The sequence below is a fragment of the Portunus trituberculatus genome, unplaced genomic scaffold (assembly GCF_017591435.1).
Source record: "Portunus trituberculatus isolate SZX2019 unplaced genomic scaffold, ASM1759143v1 PGA_scaffold_207__1_contigs__length_96232, whole genome shotgun sequence".
Taxonomy (NCBI): domain Eukaryota; kingdom Metazoa; phylum Arthropoda; class Malacostraca; order Decapoda; family Portunidae; genus Portunus; species Portunus trituberculatus.
Genome location: NW_025541375.1, coordinates 47,214 through 74,529, shown reverse-complemented (window position 1 = coordinate 74,529; position 27,316 = coordinate 47,214). Strand labels below are relative to the sequence as shown.

Genomic DNA, 27,316 nt, shown 5'->3' with positions numbered 1-27,316 from the left:
GCACTTTGGCAGAGGAGATGGCTAATGGGGGTCGCAACTTTGAAAATGGGAGAGGTTACTACTTCCACACTCCCTCAGTGGACTTATACCCATGTCCGGGATCGCCGTGCACAGACTTTATTGGCGCGACTTCGTATAGGTCACACGTACCTTACACAAAGGTACCTCCTGACCAGGGACCCTCAACCTTACTGTGATGACTGCTTGGTGCCGCTTACGGTGCGGCACCTACTAGTGGAGTGCCCCAGTTTGACTGACTTAAGACACCGCTACCTCTACCGCTGTCGCGGTAGAGATAACGGTGTCTATTATATCTCAAAGGTCCTTGGACCAGAGTGTCTGGCCCAGGGCCATGACGTTTTTAGGTTTTTGGGAGAAGCTGGGCTTCTCCCAAAGCTTTGAATTTTATACTTATTTCATTATATGCATTTTAATATTTTATTTAGTTTTATTGTCTTTTTAGTTTTTAGATACTCCACTGTTTTAAACTGCCTTTATATAGTTCTTTTTTTAACTGCTCTGTCTTTTAAATTATTGAAGCGGCGCCAAATGACCTCAGCCGTTGCGGCGCCTTAAACAAAATCCATCCATCCATCCAAGATATGTTTAAAAAAATCGCGGGCCGGTGTGGCATGAAGAAGTGTCCCACCATGACGAAATGGGAAAGTTTCCTAAGATATCGTACCGCACGCCGGCAGAACGCACGCCGATCCTGCAGGGAGAGTATCTCCTCATTCAGTACAATTCCAATGGGGAAAACGCTCAGACAATCTTGATTTTCCAAAAAACTTAACATAGTGTAGTATATCATTCAGTATACCTATTTTGAGGAAGTGTACGTCTGTGGCAGTCGAAATTTACTAAAATATATGTATGGGGATCTCTTATTAGTAAAAGAAGTCATTTATAAAGTGGTCGCTGACCGTGACGTTCATATCCCTGCTGGGCTCTACTCTGACCGCTGTGCTCGGTGAGATGTATGACTACGGTGCATTTGTTACCACTTGTCAAATAACCAGTGCTGGTGACAAACAGCAGCTGGCTGCTTTATAGCGTCCTTTTTTTTTTTTTTTTTTTTTTACTAAATTAGGAATTATATTTGCTTACATTAGTAAGAATAAAGCAGCAGCAAAACATTCCATATTTACCTAGTTCTCAAGTAAATAATTTTGTTAAATGGTATGATGATAATTATTTGAATTTAAATGTAAAAAGGACAAAGGAAATTTTAATCGATTTTCGTAAGAGGGAGAGGTGTACTCAAAATCTTGTAATTAAAGAGGAACAGGTAGAAATTGTACATGATTATAGATATTTAGGGATGCAAATTGATGATAAAATAACTGGTGATGTAAACACAAAGAAGGTGTATGGCAAATGTATGCAGATAATTCACTTTCTGAGAATTTTAAGAAATCTAAAAGTTGAAAATATTATTCTTGCTATGTTCTATAAAGTCTGTTATTGAGTCAACTTTATGTTTTGGTTTAACAACGCTGTATGGGTGCTTAACTGTAAAAAAAAAAAAAAAAAAAAAAAAAAAAGAAACTCAAAAATGTTGCGAGAATTGCTGATAAATTGGGTGTAAAGGTAACAACACTAGATGACCTATATTCTAGAAATGTATTGTGTACAACTAGGAAAATAATGAACGACAATACCAATCCTCTCAATGATAACTACGTGTTCTTAAGATCTGGAAAAAGATTGGGTTTGTCTTCACAGAAAACATCTAGATATAAAAAAATCATTTGTACCAGTTAGCATTAAATTGTATAATTATGCCCATGCAAAAAAGTAAACTTATTGCTTCCATTGTGATTTCGTTTCTGATGCAGGACAAATTTACAGCATGGTGTTTTTAAAATAGTGTAGTGTATATTGTTTTAGTCTTGCACCTTACCTTGTCACATATATTTTATTGTGTGTTGTACTGTATGTGTGTTGTAACTGTAACTTTGAATGATCTGGATCCACAAAGAGTTTCAATGTGTATGTATCATTACAAATTGACTAAATAAAGTATTTATTATTATTATTATTATTATTATTATTATTATTATTATTATTATTATAAAGGCAACGTTAATGATGGAACTGTTATTAAGAGTTAGTTAAGTAGAATTGATATTAGCACGAATTATAATGATAAAAGGTTTAGTATTATTGATTCTTTTAAAAGTTATCATCAGTATTGCTCACCTTGGTGTTGCTGCTGTTCTTTATTATCTATCGTTACTACTACTACTACTACTACTACAGCTATTATTATTATTATTATTATTATTATTATTATTATTATTATTATTATTATTATTATTATTATTATTATTATTATTATTATTATTATTATTATTATTATTATTATTGTTATTATTATTATTATTATCATCATCATCATTATTGTTGTTGATGTTGGTGTTGGTGTTGGTAATGGTGATGGTGGTGTTGGTGTTGGTGTTTGTGTTTTTGGTGTTGGTGTTAGGCGCAACTAAAGCGTCCACGTCGCTCCGTGGAGCGAATGATTCGTACGTCTGGCAGGGCAGGTCTTTACTTCCCATCTCGTCATGGTGGGACACTTCTTCATGCCACACCGGGCAATCAGTAGAGCGATGCCCGCTACGTGGCTGGCATCGCTAGCATAGCATCGCAGGCAGTGTGAGCGCTCCCATTGAAAACTACAGAATCCATTGAAAGCGACGTGGTTTCCACCGAGCGCGTGGCGTGCGTGGTGTAGCATCGCAGCCAGTGTGAGGCGGGCTTAAAAGTGCTCATTGGCTGCCAAGGCTGATACGTCACTACCGTGTCGTCACGAGAACAGACAACCAATCAATCATAAGGCAGCTTTATGTTATCCCTATTCCAAGGCTGAGGAAATCTTATGGCTTTGTTCTCAAACACTGATAGAGTTTCACGTGCCCACAACTACTACTCAGCAGAGTCGGCAGTCCTGACAGTGCCTTCATCACGGTTAGTAAACCCCATGATAAAACAATGGACACAAGGATACTCCGACATTGAGGCTTTAACATTGGTTGGGAAGGTAGTGTCGGGATGTGATTTCAGGCAGGTGATAAACCAAAATAAAGGCAAAAATAAAAAAAATAAAAAAAAATAAATAAATAAATAAATATATATATATATATATATATATATATATATATATATATATATATATATATATATATATATATATATATATATATATATATTGTTTGAATATTTGCTTATATATGGTAGTAAACACAGTGAGCTGTTTGCTTATTGTTTCATCTTAACAAAATTGCACGTGAAATTTATCTAACGTTTTTTTTTTTTTTCTTTCTTTTTTTGACATGTTATTTTTTTTTCTTCACTTTTTTCAAACATTATGTATGTTTTCTAAGGGTATTATTATATTTCTTGATATAACTGCTGAAATATGTTTTATTTCTTTGCTTTACATTGCTGTCAAATGGAAGCGTAAAGATTAGGGAGGGTTAGAATGGGGTAATGGCAGTGTTGAAAATGCATCTAGCGCAGAAGAAATCGACCCACCCGACAAATCCCGACGCTCGATGGCGCCACGGTTTTATTTCGGCATGCCAATTCTATACGAAATTTATTTGACGAATAATACCCACCTGGCAACTCCCCGCTTCCTTGCAAATGTCATATATTTAAATTGCGAGTGACTAGTAACCGTCACCCCGGCTTAGTGGGAGGGTGAGGTGACGTCCGCGCTACCATTCTACGCTCGTGACAAGCTGCTCATTGTTTTACCTCTGGCATCTTCCAATAAGCTTAAAATGGGACCTATCAAGCTGGACATGCAGGATAAGAGCGTGGTTATGGCTTTGGTTGGCGAAGGATTAAGCAACCGGGAAATTGGAAGAAAATTAAGAAGATCAGAGTCTGCTGTCCGTCGCATCAAGAAAGCTGTTTCTGTGCTGGGGACAGGCGCAGTGCCGGTGTAGCAGTTACAAGTGAAGTCCCGGGTAGAAGTGAAGTACTCCTCGCGGCAGCTGCCAGACGTAAGCTTCAGTTTACCCTACGCCTTCGAGGGGAATGGATTGCTGTGACCGCAGTTCCCGAAATATATGTCTGTTTCGGTCTGAAAATCTTTGTAGAAAAGGAACTTTTAAATAAGTTAATTATTTAAAATTAATTGCCTTTATTGAACTAAATATACTACCTTTGTGAAGTAATTAATAACGGCTTCTCATGAAACACTATATAGGCCTACGTACATTACAGACCTAGCTAGTTAGCTATCAAGTAATAATATAATATAATGATATTATAATCGAAGTAATGCAGCTGAAATTATGAATATTCCAAAGTTTTCATTGGTCTTGCCCATGTCAGAGACCTTTTCACTCTCTAGCCGAGGTCCCCGTGTTATTTACCCTCTGGGGCATTGGCTCAACCTAACATGTTGCTATTAATATATATATATATATATATATATATATATATATATATATATATATATATATATATATATATATATATATAAAGAGAGAGAGAGAGAGAGAGACAGAGAGAGAGAGAGAGAGAGAGAGAGAGAGTGAGTGTCATCTATATTTTATCATTTATAAACATTATGAATAGGATATCATAAGTGAAGGCAACGAGTCAAATCCTTTAACTGTTGGACTCAGTTATTACTTCAGATTTTCTGCATATATATATATATATATATATATATATATATATATATATATATATATATATATATATATATATATATATATATATATTTCAGTAATCGATCTAAGTGCGTTATTTTTGCTGTTATTCTCGTCTCCTCAGTTTCCTCTCCTTACTCTTTTCATTAATATCATTATGGTCGGCAGCCCGCATATGTATTCACAGCCATTCTGCTCTGTATTAGACTAATAACATCACCCTCCGCACGTCACGGGCTCTCAGACCTGACTGAGTGGTGCAGTACGATATGTTGGAAAAAGACTTCACTTCTACCCGGGACTTCAGTCACTTAACTTGTAACTGCTACACCGGAAAGGAAGAAAGGGACGGGCAGGAAGAGTAAGACACACCCAAGGACTGACAAGCTGCTGGAGTGTGAAGTGAAAAAAGACTTTCATCACTGCTAAGGAACTGAAGGAAGCACACGCCGATGTGTTGGGAGAGGTGTCAGTGCGAACGATACAGGATCGTCTCCAGGAACACCTCAAGTTGCCATGTCGTCGCGCTGCTCGCAAACCTCTCCTTACTGAGAAAATGAAGAAACAGAGACTTGATTTATGTAAAAGATACGAACACTGGACATCAGAAGATTAGCGCAGGATGGTGTTCAGTGACGAGAGTGCTTTCAAAACCATCTCTCACAGACAGAAATTGGTGCGTCGTCCGCTTGGTGCAGATCGGTTCAACAGTCACTACACAGTGAAGGCAGTGAAATTCCCTGCAGGTGTGATGGTGTGGGCGTGTTTCAGTGGTGAAAAGGTAAGTGGGGGCTTGTACTTTTTAAACAAAAAATTGAACATGAACGCTGCACTCTATGTGAACGTTGTGGAAAACTACATGCTGCCATTTTACACCACACACGAGAACGCCCACTTCCTACAGGACGGTGCGTTATGCCACAGAGCAAAGGCAGTGAAAAAGTGCCTAACTGACAACCGAGTGCAGCTGATTTCATGGCCAGGACACAGCCCATACCTAAATAAGATTGAAAATGTGTGGAATGAAATGAAAAGAAAACTTGGTAAGCTTCCAGTGTCAAGTGTTGACTCCCTGGTAGAAAAAATTCGCATGCTCTGGGCTGATGTGGATCCTCAGTATTTTCAAAAATTGTCTGACAGTATGCATAAACGTGTAAGTGCTGTTCTGAAAGTAAAGGGCAACATGACAAAATACTAGTGGTTGTTCATAACAGGAAGAAATGTGTTTTATTCACCCTTAAATGAAAAAAAAATGCTAACAATACTTCTCTGATGACGGATTTCAGACAGTGCGTCGATTTCTTCTGCGGTAAGTGTACATCCATTTATGTAACAATGATTTGCTTTGGTGTACATATAGTCAGTAAGTGAAGCAAAATCTGGGTATGAATGAAAATTGCATGTCCCACTGAGTCACTGATTTCAATACTGCCACATGAAGTTCCAAAGCAAGTAATTAATGGCGAAAGAAGCGGTATTTCATTAATAATTCACTATCACTCAGTGCCACGGAGTCAAGATGATCATCATGGCATGAGCGTATATGAATACTAAGATATGATATCCATTATAGCAGACAATAGAGGAATGGAAATAAATATCGTGGTGAAAGCAACACGCAAGCTAAAAGGGTCACAAGAAGAAGAAGAAGCGGCCGAGTCGCCGCGAGTCTCCACTTCGTTTGTGGCCGATCTCATCTCTGCTTAATTTTTTGGTATTCTCTGTAAGATTTCACTTTATGCATTACAAAACAATCCTATCTTGGGGGCAAGGTTTGTAAAAAGCTAATAGAAATTTGTTTTCTGAGCATAAATGCATATATAAGACAGTAACACCACCTCGAGAGGTGGTGTTTCCAGCATCTAAGAGCTACCTGATAACAACCTCGTTACCGTCCCTCGAAGCGTTCATGGAGGCCATTTAGAGGCAGGAGGCAGGAGGTTGCTCTGACGTTGTTAAGTTTCTTGGATCCAGCTCTAAATGAACCCCACGCTCCCCAGTGTGCCTCTGAGAGGCAAAAAGGATTGAGGGTGGTGTTTGTCAGGTCCAAATGAGCCTCGCTCTCCTCAGTGTGCTGGGCTCTCATTTTTAAGGATTAGCGTAATCTTACCACTTTTATGGTAATTCTGATGTAATGTTATTTCTCAGGTAATTGAGGTAATTTAGGTATTCTTAAGGTAATTTTAACGTAATTAGAGAAGTTGACAATGTTGCCATATGTCTAACGTCACACTCATAGACTAATACACAGAGCTGAACACTTATATATATATATATATATATATATATATATATATATATATATATATATATATATATATATATATATATATATATATATATTGCTTCTTTTCAAGTTTTGTGCATGGGTTGTGTTAAAAGTTATATGATTAGCATACGTTAGTTATTAAAAATAATGTAGTTCCAGTGTTTCGTTTTGTGACATACTTATGCTTACTACCTGTGATCTCATTGCTTTGCATGAGGTGTATGTTGGTGCTTAGCATGTTCCTGGATGTGCGTACTTTTTTTTCTGTGATTAACATAAAAGTTTATTTCAATATCAAGGAATGCATATTATTGTCTTTCAAAATAATGCAGATGCATCAGCTGAACCTGAGCAGAATCTTTGATAGATTCATCAGTTACATCGTGCACAGAATGGCAGTCAGTGAGGGCAGCAAGGTGCACGGTAGCAGCCTTTCAGTGTTCTAACTTGGAAAACGGGATCGAGCCCACATTCCTGTCGTTACATCTGAGAATCACTTTCTGTTTTTGCTTCAAGTTATTTTACTTTGCCCAGCTTAGGCTGGTCCCTCCCTCATCCTATATTCCATTTCTTTTAACTCTGCCTATTATTTTTTAACCAACTACCTATCTATAGCCTGGTCATAGATGTGAATAATTATTGGTGGGATGAATTAACATTGATTTGTTTAGAGAATGGGAGAAAAGGAATTAACTAGTGTAGGCCAATCTGGCCCCTTGCAGTCTCCTAACTTATTATGTTCTTATATTGATTATTTGCCATGTATCAGGATAATTAATATTTTAATGACAATTTTCTAGTTATTTTTTCCACCTAGAAGTTCCTTTTAATTTTTTTTTTTTTTTTTTTTTGCTTAACAGCATGTCTTAGTCTTAATGTCAAAGTGCTATGCATAACTTCCTTTAAAAACTACAGGTATATCTTTCTTGCTTTGGTGCAATCAAACTGGTAATTATGTGCATTATGGACATGTTGATTGGATTTTGTTATCATGAATAAAGTAAATGTGGTGTTGTAGAAGTTGCTTTATGTAGAGCTGGGCTCAAAGAAAGTCCCCCTTCTAGTAAAATATGTAATTTAAATTATCTGCCGATTTTTATTATATCCTAACTTTGCTACTGGTGAAAAAAAATATATAAATTAATTAATATATTTGAAGTAATTCTAGAATGTTGCAGAGTGAAATATGAAGTAGAATCTTTATATCTAAGGTAATAACTAAAACCCGTTCTGAAAGCCCTGCCAGTGTGCGTCAGACTGCCTCCAAGAGGCAAGGAGGAAGGAAGGCGATGCTCCACTACATAACATAAAAAAAACTGCTTCAGTATATATTCATTCTAAGTTTAGGCAAATTAACTTGCCTTATGCTTTGCAGTAGCCATCTTAATAAATTATATGAATAATGTTTATCTTTTCTTAAAAGAAAGAGACAATAAGAGAGATAGAGATTTAGGTATATATATATATATATATATATATATATATATATATATATATATATATATATATATATATATATATATATATATATATATATATATATATATATATATATATATATATATATATATATATATAGATAGATAGATAGATAGATAGATAGATAGATAGATAGATAGATAGATAGATAGATAGATAGATAGATAGATAGATAGATAGATAGATAGATAGATAGATAGATAGATATATAGATAGATAGATAGATATATATATATATATATATATATATATATATATATATATATATATATATATATATATATATATATATATATATATATATATATATATATATATATATATATATATATATAGAGAGAGAGAGAGAGAGAGAGAGAGAGAGAGAGAGAGAGAGAGAGAGAGAGAGAGAGAGAGAGAGAGAGAGAGAGAGAGAGATCCCCCTCTCTCTCTCTCTCTCTCTTTACATCAATTTTCTCTGGTGATATCCTTTTCTCTTGAATGGATATAGAAACGGAATGAAAAACGCATTTTTTCTCTCTCTCTCTCTCTCTCTCTCTCTCTCTACATCAATTTTCTCTGGTGATATCCTTTTTCTCTTGAGTGGATATAGAAACGGAATGAAAAAAAAAAACGCATTTTTCTCTCTCTCTCTCTCTCTCTCTCTCTCTCTCTCTCTCTCTCTCTCTCTCTTGTCTGTTTATTTTCTTTCTATCCCTCCTATTCTCTCCCTCTCTTTTAGGAGAATATAAATTGCACTACACTGAATATTTCTTCTGAACAAGGAGCTCTCGTGAACATTACAACTTTTAAGAGAGCAACTGAGCCCTGAAGGAACGTGCGAGCCGGTATTAATGAGCCGTGCGTCTGGTAGGGATGGCAGTTTTGGTCCGAGTAGTACTCGGTTTACTCGGTTTTCATAATTCAATTACATGTTCAATGTATGCGTTGAAAATGTAATACAGGCCTTCAAACTAAGGAGTAAAGATTTTTTTTTCGGTATTTTGTTGAGGAAGAAGGCGGTGCATGCCGCACAACCACCCAGACATTAAATCTCCCGGATGGGAGATTTAAAGTCAAACTCTGACAAATAAAGTGAGCCAGCAATTTCCCATTAAGGTGGAAATTCGTTAATTTGGTCAAAAAAATTGAAAAATTGGAAACTTGGTACTTGGGTTCGTCTCTGGAGAGGGAAGCCATGGCCGAAGTTGCCAGGCACATAACGCACTGCTTACCTGGTAATGGCGGGTTTAAAGGGCCGGCCCTTTCAATACCCAAGCGTGCATACGCCCCTTTTTCTTCTAGTCTTTGTTTTGCTTGTATTTATTTTTTTTTTTTTGAGCTGTTTTATTTATTTTTGCGTGATGTACGATAGTTTAGTATCAGGCAGTGAGGGTGAGAAAGACGCTACTCCCTCAGTACCAATCGATACAGCCTTAGGGAGTGCGCGTGCGTGCAGCCTACCTGTTGATCGTATTTTACACGTGTTGGGTTCCCAAATTGTGACAATGCCACGTGTAAGGCAGTTGTCAAGGGATTATGTAAGTACATATCTGGTACATATTGGAGTGAGTTATTTTTTTTTTTTTTATACCATGTGGGCTTTTCACGGGAATTTATGGGCTAAAGGGGATACTTTTTAGGGTACCTCCTATCTTAAAGCCCACCTGCTAGGATACCGTTGCTCCGAGTGAGGAAGCGAGTTATGTGGGGGTTTTGAAGACGTTCACAGAAAAATGCGTTTTTCTCGACTTTCAGTTTTTCAGCATATACTGTTGAATAACTTCAGTCTTCACTACTGACCGCCGGAACCCGCGCTTGGAGCCATATCCGGGCTTGCCGCGCGCTCGAGGATTTGAATCAAAATTATTGAAATTAGCTAATTAAGGCCATAAAACTTCACAAAATCATCATGTATTATATACCTATATAAATAATCAGAATTACATTAGTGTGACATAGAAAAAGAGAGAGAGAGAGAGAGAGAGAGAGAGAGAGAGAGAGAGAGAGAGAGAGAGAGAGTGTGTGTGTGTGTGTGTGTGTGTGTGTGTGTGTGTGTAATCCTCGGTCGTCTCTGGTCACCCAGCCAGTCTTCCCCATTACGGAGCGAGCTCAGAGCTCATAGACCGATCTTCGGGTAGGACTGAGACCACAACACACTTCACACACCGGGAAAGCGAGGCCACAACCCCTCGAGTTACATCCTGTACCTATTTACTGCTAGGTGAAAAGGGGCCACACATTAAGAGGCTTACCCATTTGCCTCGCCGCGCCGGGACTCAAACCCGGGCCTCTCGATTGTGAGTCGAGCGTGCTAACCACTACACTACGCTACCGTGTGTGTGTATTTACCTAGTTGTAGTTTTACAGGGCCTGGGCTTTATGCTCGTGTGGCCCTGTCTCCATATCTACACTTATCCAATCTTACTTTAAAAGTATGCACACTCGTTGCAGACACTACTTCTTCACTTAAACTGTTCCATGTCTCAATACATCTTTGCGGAAACTATATTTTTAACATCTCTCAGACATCTTCCTTTTCTCAGCTTTTTACTATGCGATCTTGTGCTTCGGATGTCATATTCTTCTCTCAGGATCAGTTTCTCATTATCCACTTGGTCCATTCCGTTGATCAATTTATAAACTTGTATCAGGTCTCCTCTCTCCCTTCTTTGTTCCAGGGTTGGTAGATCCATAGCCTTTAGTCTCTCCTCATATGTCATCCCTTCAAATTCTGGAACCATTCTTGTAGCCATTTTTTGTAGTCTCCAATTTCCTTATGTGTTTCTTTTTATGAGGGGTCCACACTACTCCTGCATATTCCAATCTGGGTCTTATTATAGTACTTATCAATTTCTTCATCATTTCTTTGTCCATGTAGTGAAATGCTACTCCAATATTCCTTAGCAAATTATATGTTTCTCTAAAAATTCTATCAATATGGCTTACTGGTTGATTGTTTTCTTCCATCGTCACTCCTAAGTCCTTTTCCTTTTTACTTTCTCCAGTTCTACTCCATCTCCCATCTTATAGATTCCCACAGGTCGTCTTTCACTCTTTCCCATTTCCATGACATGGCTTTTGTTCACATTGAATTCCATTTCCCACTTTTTACTCCATTCCCAGATCTTATTTAGGTCTTCTTGCAGTATTTCACAATCCTCTTTTGCTTTATAACTCTGCACAGTTTCGTATCATCTGCAAACAGATTTATGTAGCTGTTCACTCCTTCTGGCATGTCGTTAATATAAATGAGGAAAAGTATTGGTGCCAATACTGACCCCTGTGGCACTCCGCTTTCTACTGCTCTCCACTTGGACTTCATATCTTTAACTACCGTCCTTATTTCTCTCCCCCTCAAATAATTTTCTATCCATCTCAATGTGCTTCCTTTTAAGCCACCCTTCTCCTCTAACTTCCATAGTAATCTTGCATGTGGCACTTTGTCAAACGCCTTTTTAAATCCAAATAAATACAGTCAACCCATCCCCCTCTCTCTTGTACTCTATCAACTATTCTAGAATAGAAACTCAATAAATTAGTTACACACGACCGTCTTTTTCTAAAACCAAATTGGCTATTTGATATTAATTTGTTGTCTTCAAGGAACTCGATCCATTGTTTCTTTATTATTCTTTCACACATCTTGCATATTACACTAGTTAGTGATACCGGTCTGTAATTTAAAGGTTCTTCCTTCCTTCCTCTTATATATGGGAACCACCTCAGCTCTTTTCCATTCTACTGGTACTGTTCCATTTTCTATTGAGCATTTTATGATGTTGTATATAGGACTTGCTAGTTCTTCCCTACATTCTTTCAGTATTCTGCCTGAGACTTCATCTGGTCCCATTGCCTTCTCTTCATCCAGTTCCTTCATTAACTCTTTTATTTCAAGCTTGGTTACTTTAATCTCTTTCATATAGATTGTCTCTCTATTACCCTGTGGCCTTTCAAATTTGGATTCCTTAGTAAAGACCTCCTGGAATTTATTATTTAATAGTTCTGCCATACTTTTGGGTCTTCCACCATCCCGTTCTCTCCTTTTAACCTTTCTATTGTTTCTTTTGCCTAATTTTTCCATTTATGAATCTATAGAACAATTTTGGTTGCTCCTTACATTTTTCGACAATGTCCTTTTCAAAGTTCTTTTCCTCTTCCTTCCTCACCTTAACATATTCATTTCTCGCTGCCTTGAAGTTTTCCTTATTTGCTGGATTTCTATTTCTCCTCCACCTTTTCCATGCTCCATCTCTTTTCTCCTTTGCCCTAGCACACCTTGCATTAAACCAATCTTTCTTTCCTTCTTCTTTAGGTCTATATTTTGGGACATATTCCTGACTCCTGTTTTGTATATTTCCAAAAATAAGTTATACTTCTCTTGCATCGTCTCTGAGTTTTCCATCTCCTCCCAGTTTACGTTTTTAAAATAGTTCTTGAGATTCTCAATATCAGCCTTTCTGTAATTTAATCGGTCTCCTTTGTATGAATCGTCTCTATCTTCCTTTCCCTCTTCTATATCTATTTCTAATATTACATGGTCACTCTTTCCCAATGGGCACTTATATCTTATATCATCATTCATTTGTATACCCCTTGTAAAAACTAGGTCCAATCTCGCCGGCTCGTCGTTTCCTCTGAATCTTGTGCATTCCTTTACTCTCTGGTCCATCATATTGTCTATCATTAGGTTCAAGAATCTTTCTCCCAGGCTTCTTCCCCATACCACTTTCATAATTTTCCCAGTCCACTTCTTTACAGTTGAAATCTCCTACTAATATAACTTTTTCCTTTCTTTAACGATTCTCGTTAGACTCCTTATTGTGTCATCTATATTCTTGATTGGTCCATGAATTTGTTTTTGGTGGTACATATGTTACAATGATTGTTAACTCTTTTTTATTAATATGCATCTTAACATACAATACTTCTGCTTTTTCTTCCCCACATTCCACATGGTTTATCATTATCTCCTTCCTTAACATTAGCATGACTCCTTCTTTACCCTCTCTGTTTGTTCTTCATACATTATACCTATTATCCAAGTCTATTTTGATTTCCTCATTTAGTGTGTGTGTGTGTGTGTGTGTGTGTGTGTGTGTGTGTGTGTGTGTGTGTAATTCACCACGGTCGTCTGCTGGTCGCCCAGCCAGTCTTCCCCATTATGGAGCGAGCTTAGAGCTCATAGATCGATCTTCGGGTAGGACTGAGACCACACCACACTCCACACACCGGGAAAGCGAGGCCGCAACCCCTCGAGTTATATCCCGTACCTATTTTCTGTTAGGTGAACAGGGGCTACACATAAGAGGCTTGCCCATTTGCCTCGCCGCGCCGCGCCGAGATGTGTGTGTGTGTGTGTGTGTGTGTGTGTGTGTGTGTGTGTGTGTGTTTTGAAAAGATAACCCCACGAAGGATACAATATCACCGGATGGAGATAGATTGTAACATGAAAAACAAACACCACACACGACTAGAACAGCCGTCTCCCTGACACACACACACACACACACACACACACACAGGTTGTACTACGTCACAGCAGGCTACGGCAAGCCGGGGGCAGCTGCCTTCACACCTTGTGATGCCTAATAAATAAAGACGGGTGGAGACGTTAGTTACCCACAATAAAAAAAAAAAAACACACACACACGAGAGAGAGAGAGAGAGAGAGAGAGAGAGAGAGAGAGAGAGAGATGGAGGGTGGAGGTGACGGATAGGATCTCTCTCTCTCTCTCTCTCTCTCTCTCTCTCTCTCTCTCTCTCTCTCTCTCTCTCTCTCTCTCATCAATGGAGAAATTGGAAGGAAAGTGAAGGAGCGAAAAGGAGGCAAGTCTATTGGTCGAAGTGGAATAAAACAGGGTCAAGTAATATGACATGACCATTAGGAAAGGGAGATGTAGGGAAGGGAGAGAGAGAGAGAGAGAGAGAGAGAGAGAGAGAGAGAGAGAGAGAGAGGGAAGGAGAGAAAGGAATGAGAGGGAAGTGGATGGAGGAGGGGTAAGGAGTTACAGGGAGAAGAGAGGAGGAGGAGTAAGGAGGTAGAGGCAGGGAGGGTGGAGACACGTGACGCTGAGCCCCGCTATGATAAGCTTCTGGCATTCTATATCCATTATATTATTATTTTCTCTATTTTAGTTATATCAAGAAAGAAATTATCTGCTAATGTCAACTATAAGTGCATGCACATAATTCACATTCTTATATTATAATAACATTGAAAGTCAAGTGAAATATGGTCTCATGATAGACGGCCTACCTTGTACTGAAGAAGTTAAAAACCTCAGTCTACTCGCAACACTTCCACCCATTTTTTATATAACACTCCATATAATATTCCCCGGAGGAAAATGTCTTGAATGTGGATGTGCCTTTAGTGTTTGGCGGGATACTGTAACTCATGCATGGTTCCCCCTACTCTCTCTCTCTCTCTCTCTCTCTCTCTCTCTCTTTGTATTTGCTTTGTGGCAATACACTGCTGTTCATTACAAGTGTTAGCATTGCCCCTTGAACTATTTCATTGGACTACTTATTGTTATCTGTTGTGGTACACAGATAACATAGAATGTATACACGTCAGCATACATTACATATGCTGGCAGCGGTGCCAGCCATTACATGTTCTTTTGGTGGTGGTGGTTGTAGCGCAAGTAGAGATGGTGGTTATGTAAGTGCTACTGATGCTGTTAGTTTTGTTTTAATCTTATTGCTGCATAATGAAATAGTCTAAAAAAACAAACAATTAATAGTAACAAAACTTTCAGAACACAGTAAAGATTCCATGTACATAGGGAATAAATACTTAGATACCTGTGTATGGTAGAGAAGAGAAGAGAGTGTGGTGCTAATGTGATGAACACCAGTTGACACTGGAAAAGTTCTTTCTCCACAAAACTTTCCACAATATTACCAATAGGCTGCAAACCATTTCTAAAGTCCACTTCCCCATTGGTAGTCAGGAAGGCAACACAGCAGGATAGGAAGAACATAAATGCGTACAACATCTCTGAAATACGTAAAGGATCTCTCTCTCTCTCTCTCTCTCTCTCTCTCTCTCTCTCTCTCTCTCTCTCTCTCTCTCTCTCTCTCTCTCTCTATATATATATATATATATATATATATATATATATATATATATATATATATATATATATATATATATATATATACATAATATGTGTGTGTGTGTAATTCACACCTCCACCCTCCACCCGGCCGGGGAATCGAACCCCGATCCTCTGGCTTGTGAAGCAAGCGTTCTAACCACTGAGCTACCGGGCCGTGTGTGTGTGTGTGTGTGTGTGTGTGTGTGTGTGTGTGTGTGTGTGTGTGTGTCGTGCCCAATAGCGATAATGGTACATTAACGTTAATGGGCAAGGGACCCCTGCCCAGTAATGGCTAATCTACGGACACTTCGTCCATAGAGTAGCTCCAAGGGAGAGAATCCTGTCCTGTCACTTGGAGTTTCTCTAAGGGTAAAACAAGGTTGGTGTTAGATATCTATGCCACTCACGTGGTTTCTCACTGCAGAGTTTCTTTAAGATGAATTTTAGAGGACTATGCAGCCTTTCGATGCGACCATTGCCACTGGGATGATAGGGCATAGTTAAAATTGGCTTGACCCCGAGTAGTCGATGTAGTTCTTCATCAAGGCCGAGGTGAACTGTGTTCCATGGTCGGACAGGACTACATGAGGGATGCCAACTCGGAAAAAGATGGTGAGGAGAGCTTCGGCCATTGAAATAGAATCGATATCCTTTAATGGAAGAGTCTCAGGGAATCCTGTGTCTATGAGAGTCAAGATATATTTATGGCCAGCAGATGATAGAGGTGAGAGGGGTCCAACTAGATCTATTGCAACCCGAGCAGAGTTCGGTAATGATGGGCAGAGGCTGCAAGGGGGCCGGCTTTACTCATCCCCTTTTGAGAAAAGCGCTGGCACTTGTTGCAAGAACGGCAGTGTACTCTGATGTCTGTACCCATTCCCGGCCAAAAGAATTGGTCAGCAACCTTTTGTTCCGTCTTGCGATGAGAGTAGTGACCAGCTAAGGGATTTTCATGTGCAATATTCAGTATAATGGGCCGACACTTCCGTGGAACAACTAAACATAGTTTTCCCACCTTCTCTGGACGGCGTGAAGAAAGACACTTCCGATAGAGGAGTCCGTCTTGGCAAAGAAACTGGAAGGTGGAGTTGTTGCGGACTTGGTCTATCTCTCCCGTTGCAGCCTTAGTGTGGGCGATGATCAGAGTATCAGAGATCCTCTGAAGATGGCCAAATTCCTCAGGAGTGACATACAGAGGCTGGAGATCCGGGAGATGAAGTGAGTGGAGGCGTTTCATCCTAGTGGTCGAGGCACGAGTCTCCACAGCACATACCGATGAAGTAACAGGAGGTAGAGAGTCCTGGGAGACGGATGAAGTAACAGGAGGCAGAGTACTGGGAGACAGACCAAGGCTTCGGAAAACTCTGGACTGGAAGTGTTACTGTAGAGGCAGACCAGAATCCTGGAACTGAAACTAGCTCATCACAACTGAAGGTAGGATATGGTTCCTTTGGTGTACGAACCCCAGGATCATTACCAATTAGGACACTGGCAAACTTGATGGGAGCTCGGACCACGTCAGTCCAACTTTCAAAGTAAGGACACCTGATGTAGCACTGGGCGATAGAAAATATATCAACACGGCCCAGGTACTCAGCAACTTGACAGGAACGACAGTTGCTAATGTCAGCATCAGCTAGAACTTCCTCTACAACCACAATACAGGAACAGCCCGTATCCCTAAGGATTGAAGATGTCCATGATCCATTAACGGTGTCTGAAACAAGGGTCCGAGGAACACAGTGATCAGAGAGGCAAAATCCTACTGTGAAGGGTTGAGATGTATGACTCTCCTTGAAGGCACGTGAGTTCTTGGGGCACCAGGGTCTAATGTGGCCTAAATCACCACATCCATGACACTTGGTAGTGGAAGAAGCCGGTGAAGGTGACGAGTGATCAGGTGGTGTTTTCTGGAGAGGAGGGTTGAAGGATCGCGAAGAAGACCTGAACGGAGGGTTTGATGGTGTAGTGTGCCGATGCCCAGTCATCAGCTAGCTGCACTGCTCGGTCAAGAGATGAAGGTCTGTGTTCTTTGATGAAGGTGCGGAGGTCAGGATTTAGCGAAGCCAAGAACTGGTCGATTATCATGAAGTGCTTTAGGAAATAGAAGCTTTCCTGAACTTGGGAAACCTCCAACCTGCTCTGAAATAGACGGGTTAAATGAACTGAAAACTGGGAGTAATTTTCACCGTTTCGAATTTTAGCGTTGCGGAAATCAAGGCGATATCCGTCTGTAGTCTTTTTAAATCCTGTCAGCAGAGACTTCTTAAGAGCGTTATAGTCTTTGGTGGTCTCAGGAGAGAGGGAGACGTATAAATCAGCAGCTTTTCTTGTTAAGGGACATCCCGACCTCACAGCATACATACTTGGTTCGAGTTGTAACAGCCCTGCCACTCTCTCAAAACGGATGATTTAAGTAGCGATGTCTTCTCCTTCCTGGTACACTGGTAGCGTGGGACGAGCAGCTTCATCTAGGATGGTAACAGCGTCAGGCTTACCTTGAGCGGTGAGACGCATTCACTCGGTTTCAGCTTTCAGTTTAGCAAGTTCTAACCTCTCTTATCGCTCCGCTTTTTCCTTTTGTGCTTGTCGCACCGCTGCTCGCTCATCCCGCTCATATGCCTGTTGGCTGGTGATGTAGTGTACAGCATCTGTTCCTGAGAGACCAAGAGCGGCAGCCTGTTTTTGAAGTTGCTTGAAGGATGGTATGGTAGATACAAAACAGAATAAGTAACCCCAAAAGAAATACAACCCAACATGCAAAAAAACACTTCGCAAAATTGTATGCACTAAGACTGAAGAAAATCTGTCAGTCTAAACAAGTGAAGCAATTATAAAATTGTCCACTCAGTAAACACAGCAAGGGAAGCTGTGTGGATAAATAACAACTTACAGGAATGGACGTCTGTAAGGAACTCACTTACGGGCCTCAGACAGTGAGTGCTCGCTCAAGGCGACTATACAGCTGTAAACCTTCCAAGGGCTGGAACAATAGAACAGTTAATAACACATGTCAATCCTGGCGAGGTCGCCACTTGTGAGGGAAATGCGAGGCCACGATCTCTCGCCCTCAAAATATATGATGTTAAGCCAGGAATAATTATTGGACTAGCCCTTTTGAAGAGGAAAACAATACAAAATATAATATAGACAATATGATAAACAACCGAACAACTGCTGTCGTGTGCAAAGAGACGGCTTGCTGAGTCACCGGGGCTGGGTGCACCGGTGAAGATCTACTCAGCAATAACCTATGAGGTGAAATCCAGAAGCTGGAGTACGGCAGGGAGACAACAACGGTAGCAGGTGGAGGTATGGAGAGAAGCAGCTTGCTTTTATCACCATCAGCCAGCAGAGAGACCATCAACAAGCTGACAGTGTCTCTATCCAACACTACGACGCCTTCCACCATCATCGCTACAAGTACCGACGGCGAGGCCTTATGTTGAGGAGGCACAATGTTGTAGCAGCCCGACTACGTCTGGGCCAAGGATTCTAGAGAGGATATACAGATTGAATGGGCGGGCTGGAGGAATTGATTAGGGAACCTCGCTTCCATCAGATGGCGCGCGGATCGTAGGTAGTAAGGGGGTGAGGAATGGGGGTGTTCATCAGCGGGGGTGCTCGGGAATGGCAAGCGCCGTTACAAGATTCAAACAGTGACAAACATGGGAAGGAACACAACCTATAGCAGTTGTTGCCTTTGTGGCAAAAAAAAGAAAACGCATCCTGGGGTGAAGCTCCATGCATTCCCCAAAGACACTAAAAGGTATGTGTGAAAGTCCCATGACATTTAGTTTAAGGTAGCTCGTGAATTTCAATAACAGGTGGTGTAAATATGGGAGGGTTGTCTTATCCGGAGACTTCACCCATATTTGTTAGTCGCTAAGCAATGTAGCCAATTGCAGGATGACGTAGAATTTATTTCTTGAGTATTGAGTAGATGGTTCGTGTTGAATATACCGTATTTAGGCCATTGGAGATAATATACGTTAATATTGTATATATTACAAGTGTGGCGGCCAGGGCCCTCAAGTCTTTGGTGCTGAGTGCGCTTTATTCACCTTGTACAGGTTAACAGAACTTGTGCTCGTGTGACAAGAGTATCACTGGTGTGTGTTGAGGCCATTAGTGTTTATGGCATGAATGGCACTGTCAATTCATGCCGCATTTCTTGGTCATTGAGAAGACTGTATGTGTTATATGATCCTTGTGTCGATCATTATGAAGGCTAGGCAAGTTAATACATCATGTACAGGTTAACAGAACTTGTGCTCGTGTGACAAGAGTATCACTGGTGTGTGTTGAGGCCATTAGTGTTTATGGCATGAATGGCACTGTCAATTCATGCCGCATTTCTTGGTCATTGAGAAGACTGTATGTGTTATATGATCCTTGTGTCGATCATTATGAAGGCAAGTTAATACATCGTGCTCTGCTGGTGTGACATCTTGATGTTTTTTCAACTATCTCCTCTTGTTATTTATGGCATGCCTTGAAACACCTCATTACCTTCCAGCACAGTGAAAAATCGTGTATGTGTCCAGAAAATAAAAAGGAGTTTCCAACAACCAAGTGACTGAGAAAAGTATAGACATTCTTTTTTTTTTACTTGAAAGTCTTTTCCTTTTTAAATTGTTGTTTATCTCTTGGTGGTGGGGGAGTGAGTTTTGCTTTTTGAGATAATATTAACCTACTAAATTTGAGACTGATATTTGTTAATATTTAAGCTTGAGTCATTCCAAAACACACACATGCTCTCTCTCTCTCTCTCTCTCTCTCTCTCTCTCTCTCTCTCTCTCTCTCTCTCTCTCTCTCTCTCTCTCTCTCTCCAGTAATTTCACACATCAGTCTGAAATTTCTTATATTGAAATGGGACGCATGAAACCACTTAGAAATAGAATAGTACTAGGATATAGAATAAGTAATTATATATGTTAGAATACTTCATGAAAACTGCACACACACTAGTATGATTTTAGTATTGCATTTTGATTTTCAAAAACTCCACTTTGATTAAAAAGCTAAGCAGAAAAAATGGTAAATATGTTACTTTGGGGGAAATTTGTCACCTGGGCAGACCTTGTATACTGTCAGTCCATCCTTTCAGTAAAATGGCATGTCATTGCAGATGTGTGGAGTGGCAGAAGGTACTAAAAATGAAGCTCAAAACAGCTCACAAGCCATTTGGGGACCACTTTGATGCCAAGTGGCTCGGGATCAAAGGGCGGCTACCTTCCAATGCTGTCCCGAACCCCACAGGTAAGATATTTGGCCACACACCACCTCTCAAACTATTTACCTCATTTGTGCTGAGTAACACACACAAACTTACTGACTATCATACCTGTGACAAAAATTACCAAGTATGTTTTGCATATTCTGACCTTTTGATTTTTTATTTATTTGTTTTATTTTTTCATTTATTTATTTATTAAATTTTTTTTTTATACAGATGGCTGTGAAGATGATGCTTCTCACATTGGTAAAATATAATTTGTGCATTTTCTTTTTCTGTCTGTCTGTTTGTATGTCTGTCTGTCTTTGTATCTGTCGATCTCTATCTATTTAAATTTGTGTGTGTGTGTAATTCAACATGGTCATCTGCTAGTCATCTAGCCAGCCTTTTCCATTGCGGAGCGAGCTTAGAGCTCATAGACTAATCTTCAGGTAGGACAGACCACAACATACTCCACACACTGTAAGAGCGAGGCCACAACCCCTCGAGTTGTATCTCGTACCTATTTACTGCTAGGTGAACAGAGCCTACACATTAAGAAGCATGCCCATTTGCTTCACCATGCCCGGGACTTGAACCCTGACCCTCTTCTCTATTTTAAGCTGAGCATGCTATAACCACTACAGTACGTGGTGTGTATGTGTGTGAATTTATCACCATTATTTTGGTTGAGTAAACATCTGGATTGTTGCAGAATATGATGGGTTTGGGGCTACCATTAATGCCCCTGAGATGAGGAAGACAAGCCTCATTTCAAACGTGCTGCCACTTAATCAGAGTGAGTAAAGCATAATTTTCTACATTATTTCCCTGTAATTGTTTTGGAAAATTGAGTGTGTAATTTAGACACAGTCATATCATGTCTAATAGTAGACATCATAACTTTGTGTGTATAACTACTATAATAATTTATTGAATTGCAGTGTGTTAAGGCAGCAAATAGTTAGCACTGGTTAATGGATAATTAACTGTTCATAATGCTTAATATCAATTTTCTTTCAGTATATGATTCAAATTTTGGGTGCCTCAGTGAAGACTCCTTCAATCAGGTTCCACTCCTTGTGGAGGAAGTCTACTGGTGGTGAGCCTAGTGGAGGTAAGCAAGCTATGACCGGTGTACTTTAATGTAATCTGGCCGCCTCTCAAAAATTGGCACCAATCATTGATCACACCATACATCCCATACAATTTCTGGTGTATTTACCTAGTTGTATTGTACAGGGTTTGAGCGGGGCTCATAGTGTCCTGTCTAAATTGAGACATGGAGACAGGACACTATGAGCCCTGCTGTAACCCTGTACAATACAACTAGCTAAATACACACGAAAGTGTATGGGGTGTTTCTTCATGGAACATACATTAATGATGGATGTATGTTAGTGTGATAATTCTTTAACTTTTAATGTAAAAAAGGCAATATTCAATAATGGGGTGCTATTTTGAAGCATGTTCAATTTGTGGTAAATTCCTTTTAGCAATATTAAATAAGTTATTTTGTAATATTTTATAATATTTTTAATATGCCAGTTGCATGTACTGTGCTTATCTCCAGTACATAAGCGAGAAGATTGTAATTATTGTCATGCTATTAATGTAATGAGTTTTGTGACAGATGGTGCCAGCATGGAACATGAAGGTCCTACCGTCACTACTGGTGTCAGGCAGCACACTTTGCCACCTGCAAGTCCTGCTGGAGGTAATAAGCAGTGCAAGTAGCACAAGATGTTGTAATACCTTGGAGGCATCACTCCATCTATAGGAGGCAAGCTATTATTATATAGATACATTTTTTACACCAAATCATATATTTTTTTTTACACCAAATCACATAATCTTTTTTTTTTCTATAATGTCAGTATTTGAAATTCTTGATTACTCCATTACAGTTACTTTTTTGTATTATTATGTTTTGTGTAACTTTGAAACATTATTGCAAATATAGCCTGGGTATTTAAGTGATCATTTTATTTCAATAATCTCTTTCAACAAGCATTATCCAGCAAACACTACGTAATTTTCACGTGACGTAATGGTGAAAATAAGGTGAATTTTTTATTTCACGTAAGGGCCACGTAGTATCCACGTCACGAATTCCATCCACCTAACAAAGTTTAAGGCATGTCTTGTGTTTTCAATGTTAATATTTTGTTTTCCCGTGATGTATGACCTAACTAAATATACTGTAATGAAATAAGGTGAATTTTTTTTTTCACGTAAGAGCCACGTAGTATCCACGTTGCGAAGGCCATCCACCTAAAACAGTTTAATGCACTTTTTGTGCTTTGAATGTTAATACTTTGTTTTCTCGTGATGTATGACCTAACTAAATGTACTGTAATGAAATAAAAAAAATTTGAGGTCGTTGAACGTAACGATCATGTTTCCATAACGTTACGTTTCACCATCGACTTGCGCTTTGAAAGGTAACAATGAAGGATATGAAGGATGAGATACAAAACAGAATAAGTAACCCCAAAAGAAATACAACCCAACATGCAAAAAAACACTTCGCAAAATTGCATGCACTAAGACTGAAAAAAAATCTGTCAGTCAAAACAAGTGAATCAATTATATAATTGTCCACTCGGTAAACACAGCAAGGGAAAGCTGTGTCGATAAACAACAATTTACAGGAATGGACGTCTGTAAGGAACTCACTTACGGGCCTCAGACAGTGAGTGCTCGCTCAAGGCGACTATACAGTTGTAAACCTTCCAAGGACTGGAACAATAGAACAGTTAATAACACATGTCAATTCTGGCGAGGTCGCCACTTGTGAGGGAAATGCGAGGCCACGATCTCTCGCCCTCAAAATATATGATGTTAAGCCAGGAATAATTATTGGACTAGCCCTTTTGAAGAGGAAAACAATACAAAATATAATATAGACAATATGATAAACAACCGAACAACTGCTGTCGTGTGCAAAGAGACGGCTTGCTGAGTCACCGGGGCTGGGTGCACCGGTGAAGATCTACTCAGCAATAACCTATGAGGTGAAATCCAGAAGCTGGAGTACGGCAGGAGACAACAACGGTAGCAGGTGGAGGTATGGAGAAGCAGCTTGCTTTTATCACCATCAGCCAGCAGAGAGACCATCAACAAGCTGACAGTGTCTCTATCCAACACTACGACGCCTTCCACCATCATCGCTAAGTACCGACGGCGAGGCCTTATGTTGAGGAGGCACAATGTTGTAGCAGCCCGACTACGTCTGGGCCAAGGATTCTAGAGAGGATATACAGATTGAATGGGCGGGCTGGAGGAATTGATTAGGGAACCTCGCTTCCATCAGATGGCGCGCGGATCGTAGGTAGTAAGGGGTGAGGAATGGGGTGTTCATCAGCGGGGTGCTCGGAATGGCAAGCGCCGTTACAAGATTCAAACAGTGACAAACATGGGAAGGAACACAACCTATAGCAGTTGTTGCCTTTGTGGCAAAAAAAAGAAAACGCATCCTGGGGTGAAGCTCCATGCATTCCCAAGACACTAAAAGGTATGTGAAAGTCCATGACATTTAGTTTAAGGTAGCTCGTGAATTTCAATAACAGGTGGTGTAAATATGGGAGGGTTGTTCATCCGGAGACTTCACCCATATTTGTTAGTCGCTAAGCAATGTAGCCAATTGCAGGATGACGTAGAATTTATTTCTTGAGTATTGAGTAGATGGTTCGTGTTGAATATACCGTATTTAGGCCATTGGAGATAATATACGTTAATATTGTATATATTACAAGTGTGGCGGCCAGGGCCCTCAAGTCTTTGGTGCTGAGTGCGCTTTATTCACCTTGTACAGGTTAACAGAACTTGTGCTCGTGTGACAAGAGTATCACTGGTGTGTGTTGAGGCCATTAGTGTTTATGGCATGAATGGCACTGTCAATTCATGCCGCATTTCTTGGTCATTGAGAAGACTGTATGTGTTATATGATCCTTGTGTCGATCATTATGAAGGCTAGGCAAGTTAATACATCATGTACAGGTTAACAGAACTTGTGCTCGTGTGACAAGAGTATCACTGGTGTGTGTTGAGGCCATTAGTGTTTATGGCATGAATGGCACTGTCAATTCATGCCGCATTTCTTGGTCATTGAGAAGACTGTATGTGTTATATGATCCTTGTGTCGATCATTATGAAGGCAAGTTAATACATCGTGCTCTGCTGGTGTGACATCTTGATGTTTTTTCAACTATCTCCTCTTGTTATTTATGGCATGCCTTGAAACACCTCATTACCTTCCAGCACAGTGAAAAATCGTGTATGTGTCCAGAAAATAAAAAGGAGTTTCCAACAACCAAGTGACTGAGAAAAGTATAGACATTCTTTTTTTTTACTTGAAAGTCTTTTCCTTTTAAATTGTTGTTTATCTCTTGGTGGTGGGGAGTGAGTTTGCTTTTTGAGATAATATTAACCTACTAAATTTGAGACTGATATTTGTTAATATTTAAGCTTGAGTCATTCCAAACACACACATGCTCTCTCTCTCTCTCTCTCTCTCTCTCTCTCTCTCTCTCTCTCTCTCTCTCTCTCTCTCTCTCTCTCTCTCTCTCTCTCTCTCTCTCTCTCTCTCTCTCTCTCTCTCCAGTAATTTCACACATCAGTCTGAAATTTCTTATATTGAAATGGGACGCATGAAACCACTTAGAAATAGAATAGTACTAGGATATAGAATAAGTAATTATATGTTAGAATACTTCATGAAAACTGCACACACACTAGTATGATTTTAGTATTGCATTTTGATTTTCAAAAACTCCACTTTGATTAAAAAGCTAAGCAGAAAAAATGGTAAATATGTTACTTTGGGGGAAATTTGTCACCTGGGCAGACCTTGTATACTGTCAGTCCATCCTTTCAGTAAAATGGCATGTCATTGCAGATGTGTGGAGTGGCAGAAGGTACTAAAAATGAAGCTCAAAAACAGCTCACAAGCCATTTGTGGGGACCACTTTGATGCCAAGTGGCTCGGGATCAAAGGGCGGCTACCTTCCAATGCTGTCCCGAACCCCACAGGTAAGATATTTGGCCACACACCACCTCTCAAACTATTTACCTCATTTGTGCTGAGTAACACACACAAACTTACTGACTATCATACCTGTGACAAAAATTACCAAGTATGTTTTGCATATTCTGACCTTTTGATTTTTTATTTATTTGTTTTATTTTTTTCATTTATTTATTTATTAAATTTTTTTTTTATACAGATGGCTGTGAAGATGATGCTTCTCACATTGGTAAAATATAATTTGTGCATTTTCTTTTTCTGTCTGTCTGTTTGTATGTCTGTCTGTCTTTGTATCTGTCGATCTCTATCTATTTAAATTTGTGTGTGTGTGTAATTCAACATGGTCATCTGCTAGTCATCTAGCCAGCCTTTTCCATTGCGGAGCGAGCTTAGAGCTCATAGACTAATCTTCAGGTAGGACAGACCACAACATACTCCACACACTGTAAGGCGAGGCCACAACCCCTCAGTTGTATCTCGTACCTATTTACTGCTAGGTGAACAGAGCCTACACATTAAGAAGCATGCCCATTTGCTTCACCATGCCCGGGACTTGAACCCTGACCCTCTTCTCTATTTTAAGCTGAGCATGCTATAACCACTACAGTACGTGGTGTGTATGTGTGAATTTATCACCATTATTTTGGTTGAGTAAACATCTGGATTGTTGCAGAATATGATGGGTTTGGGGCTACCATTAATGCCCCTGAGATGAGGAAGACAAGCCTCATTTCAAACGTGCTGCCACTTAATCAGAGTGAGTAAAGCATAATTTTCTACATTATTTCCCTGTAATTGTTTTGGAAAATTGAGTGTGTAATTTAGACACAGTCATATCATGTCTAATAGTAGACATCATAACTTTGTGTGTATAACTACTATAATAATTTATTGAATTGCAGTGTGTTAAGGCAGCAAATAGTTAGCACTGGTTAATGGATAATTAACTGTTCATAATGCTTAATATCAATTTTCTTTCAGTATATGATTCAAATTTTGGGTGCCTCAGTGAAGACTCCTTCAATCAGGTTCCACTCCTTGTGGAGGAAGTCTACTGGTGGTGAGCCTAGTGGAGGTAAGCAAGCTATGACCGGTGTACTTTAATGTAATCTGGCCGCCTCTCAAAAATTGGCACCAATCATTGATCACACCATACATCCCATACAATTTCTGGTGTATTTACCTAGTTGTATTGTACAGGGTTTGAGCGGGGCTCATAGTGTCCTGTCTAAATTGAGACATGGAGACAGGACACTATGAGCCCTGCTGTAACACAAGCCTGTGCTAAATACACACGAAAGTGTATGGGTGTTTCTTCATGGAACATACATTAATGATGGATGTATGTTAGTGTGATAATTCTTTAACTTTTAATGTAAAAGGCAATATTCAATAATGGGGTGCTATTTTGAAGCATGTTCAATTTGTGGTAAATTCCTTTTAGCAATATTAAATAAGTTATTTTGTAATATTTTATAATATTTTAATATGCCAGCCCAGCAAACACACTACGTAATTTTCACGTGACGTAATGGTGAAAATAAGGTGAATTTTTTATTTCACGTA

General features: G+C 39.5%; 1 protein-coding gene across 2 annotated transcripts; it reads left to right on the top strand.

Annotated features, from left to right (window-relative positions):
- The first annotated feature begins 2,600 nt into the window (after positions 1–2,600).
- On the top strand, positions 2,601–26,825 carry LOC123500385. Of its 2 annotated transcripts, XM_045249101.1 has the most exons (6): positions 2,601–2,970; positions 20,635–20,765; positions 20,959–20,988; positions 21,437–21,520; positions 21,745–21,838; positions 22,355–22,717. In XM_045249101.1, exons 1-5 carry the CDS (start codon positions 2,882–2,884, stop codon positions 21,825–21,827), a joined length of 417 nt encoding a protein of 138 aa, XP_045105036.1. In that variant the 5' UTR covers positions 2,601–2,881; the 3' UTR covers positions 21,828–21,838; positions 22,355–22,717. The 2 variants fall into 2 exon arrangements, with proteins under 2 accessions (XP_045105036.1, XP_045105035.1); XM_045249100.1 differs by lacking the exons at positions 20,635–20,765; positions 20,959–20,988; positions 21,437–21,520; positions 21,745–21,838; positions 22,355–22,717 and adding exons at positions 25,622–25,755; positions 25,950–25,979; positions 26,424–26,507; positions 26,732–26,825.
- The last annotated feature ends 491 nt before the right edge of the window (positions 26,826–27,316 follow it).

What these genes read in the sequence shown, in the direction of transcription:
- LOC123500385 (XM_045249100.1), top strand. Translation starts at nt 2,882, where the DNA reads ATGGCTTTGTTCTCAAACACTGATAGAGTTTCACGTGCCCACAACTAC. An exon ending in AGATGATGCTTCTCACATTG is followed by an intron (nt 25,980 to 26,423) that starts GTAAAATATAAT and finishes GGATTGTTGCAG; the next exon opens with AATATGATGGGTTTGGGGCT. An exon ending in CGTGCTGCCACTTAATCAGA is followed by an intron (nt 26,508 to 26,731) that starts GTGAGTAAAGCA and finishes ATTTTCTTTCAG; the next exon opens with TATATGATTCAAATTTTGGG.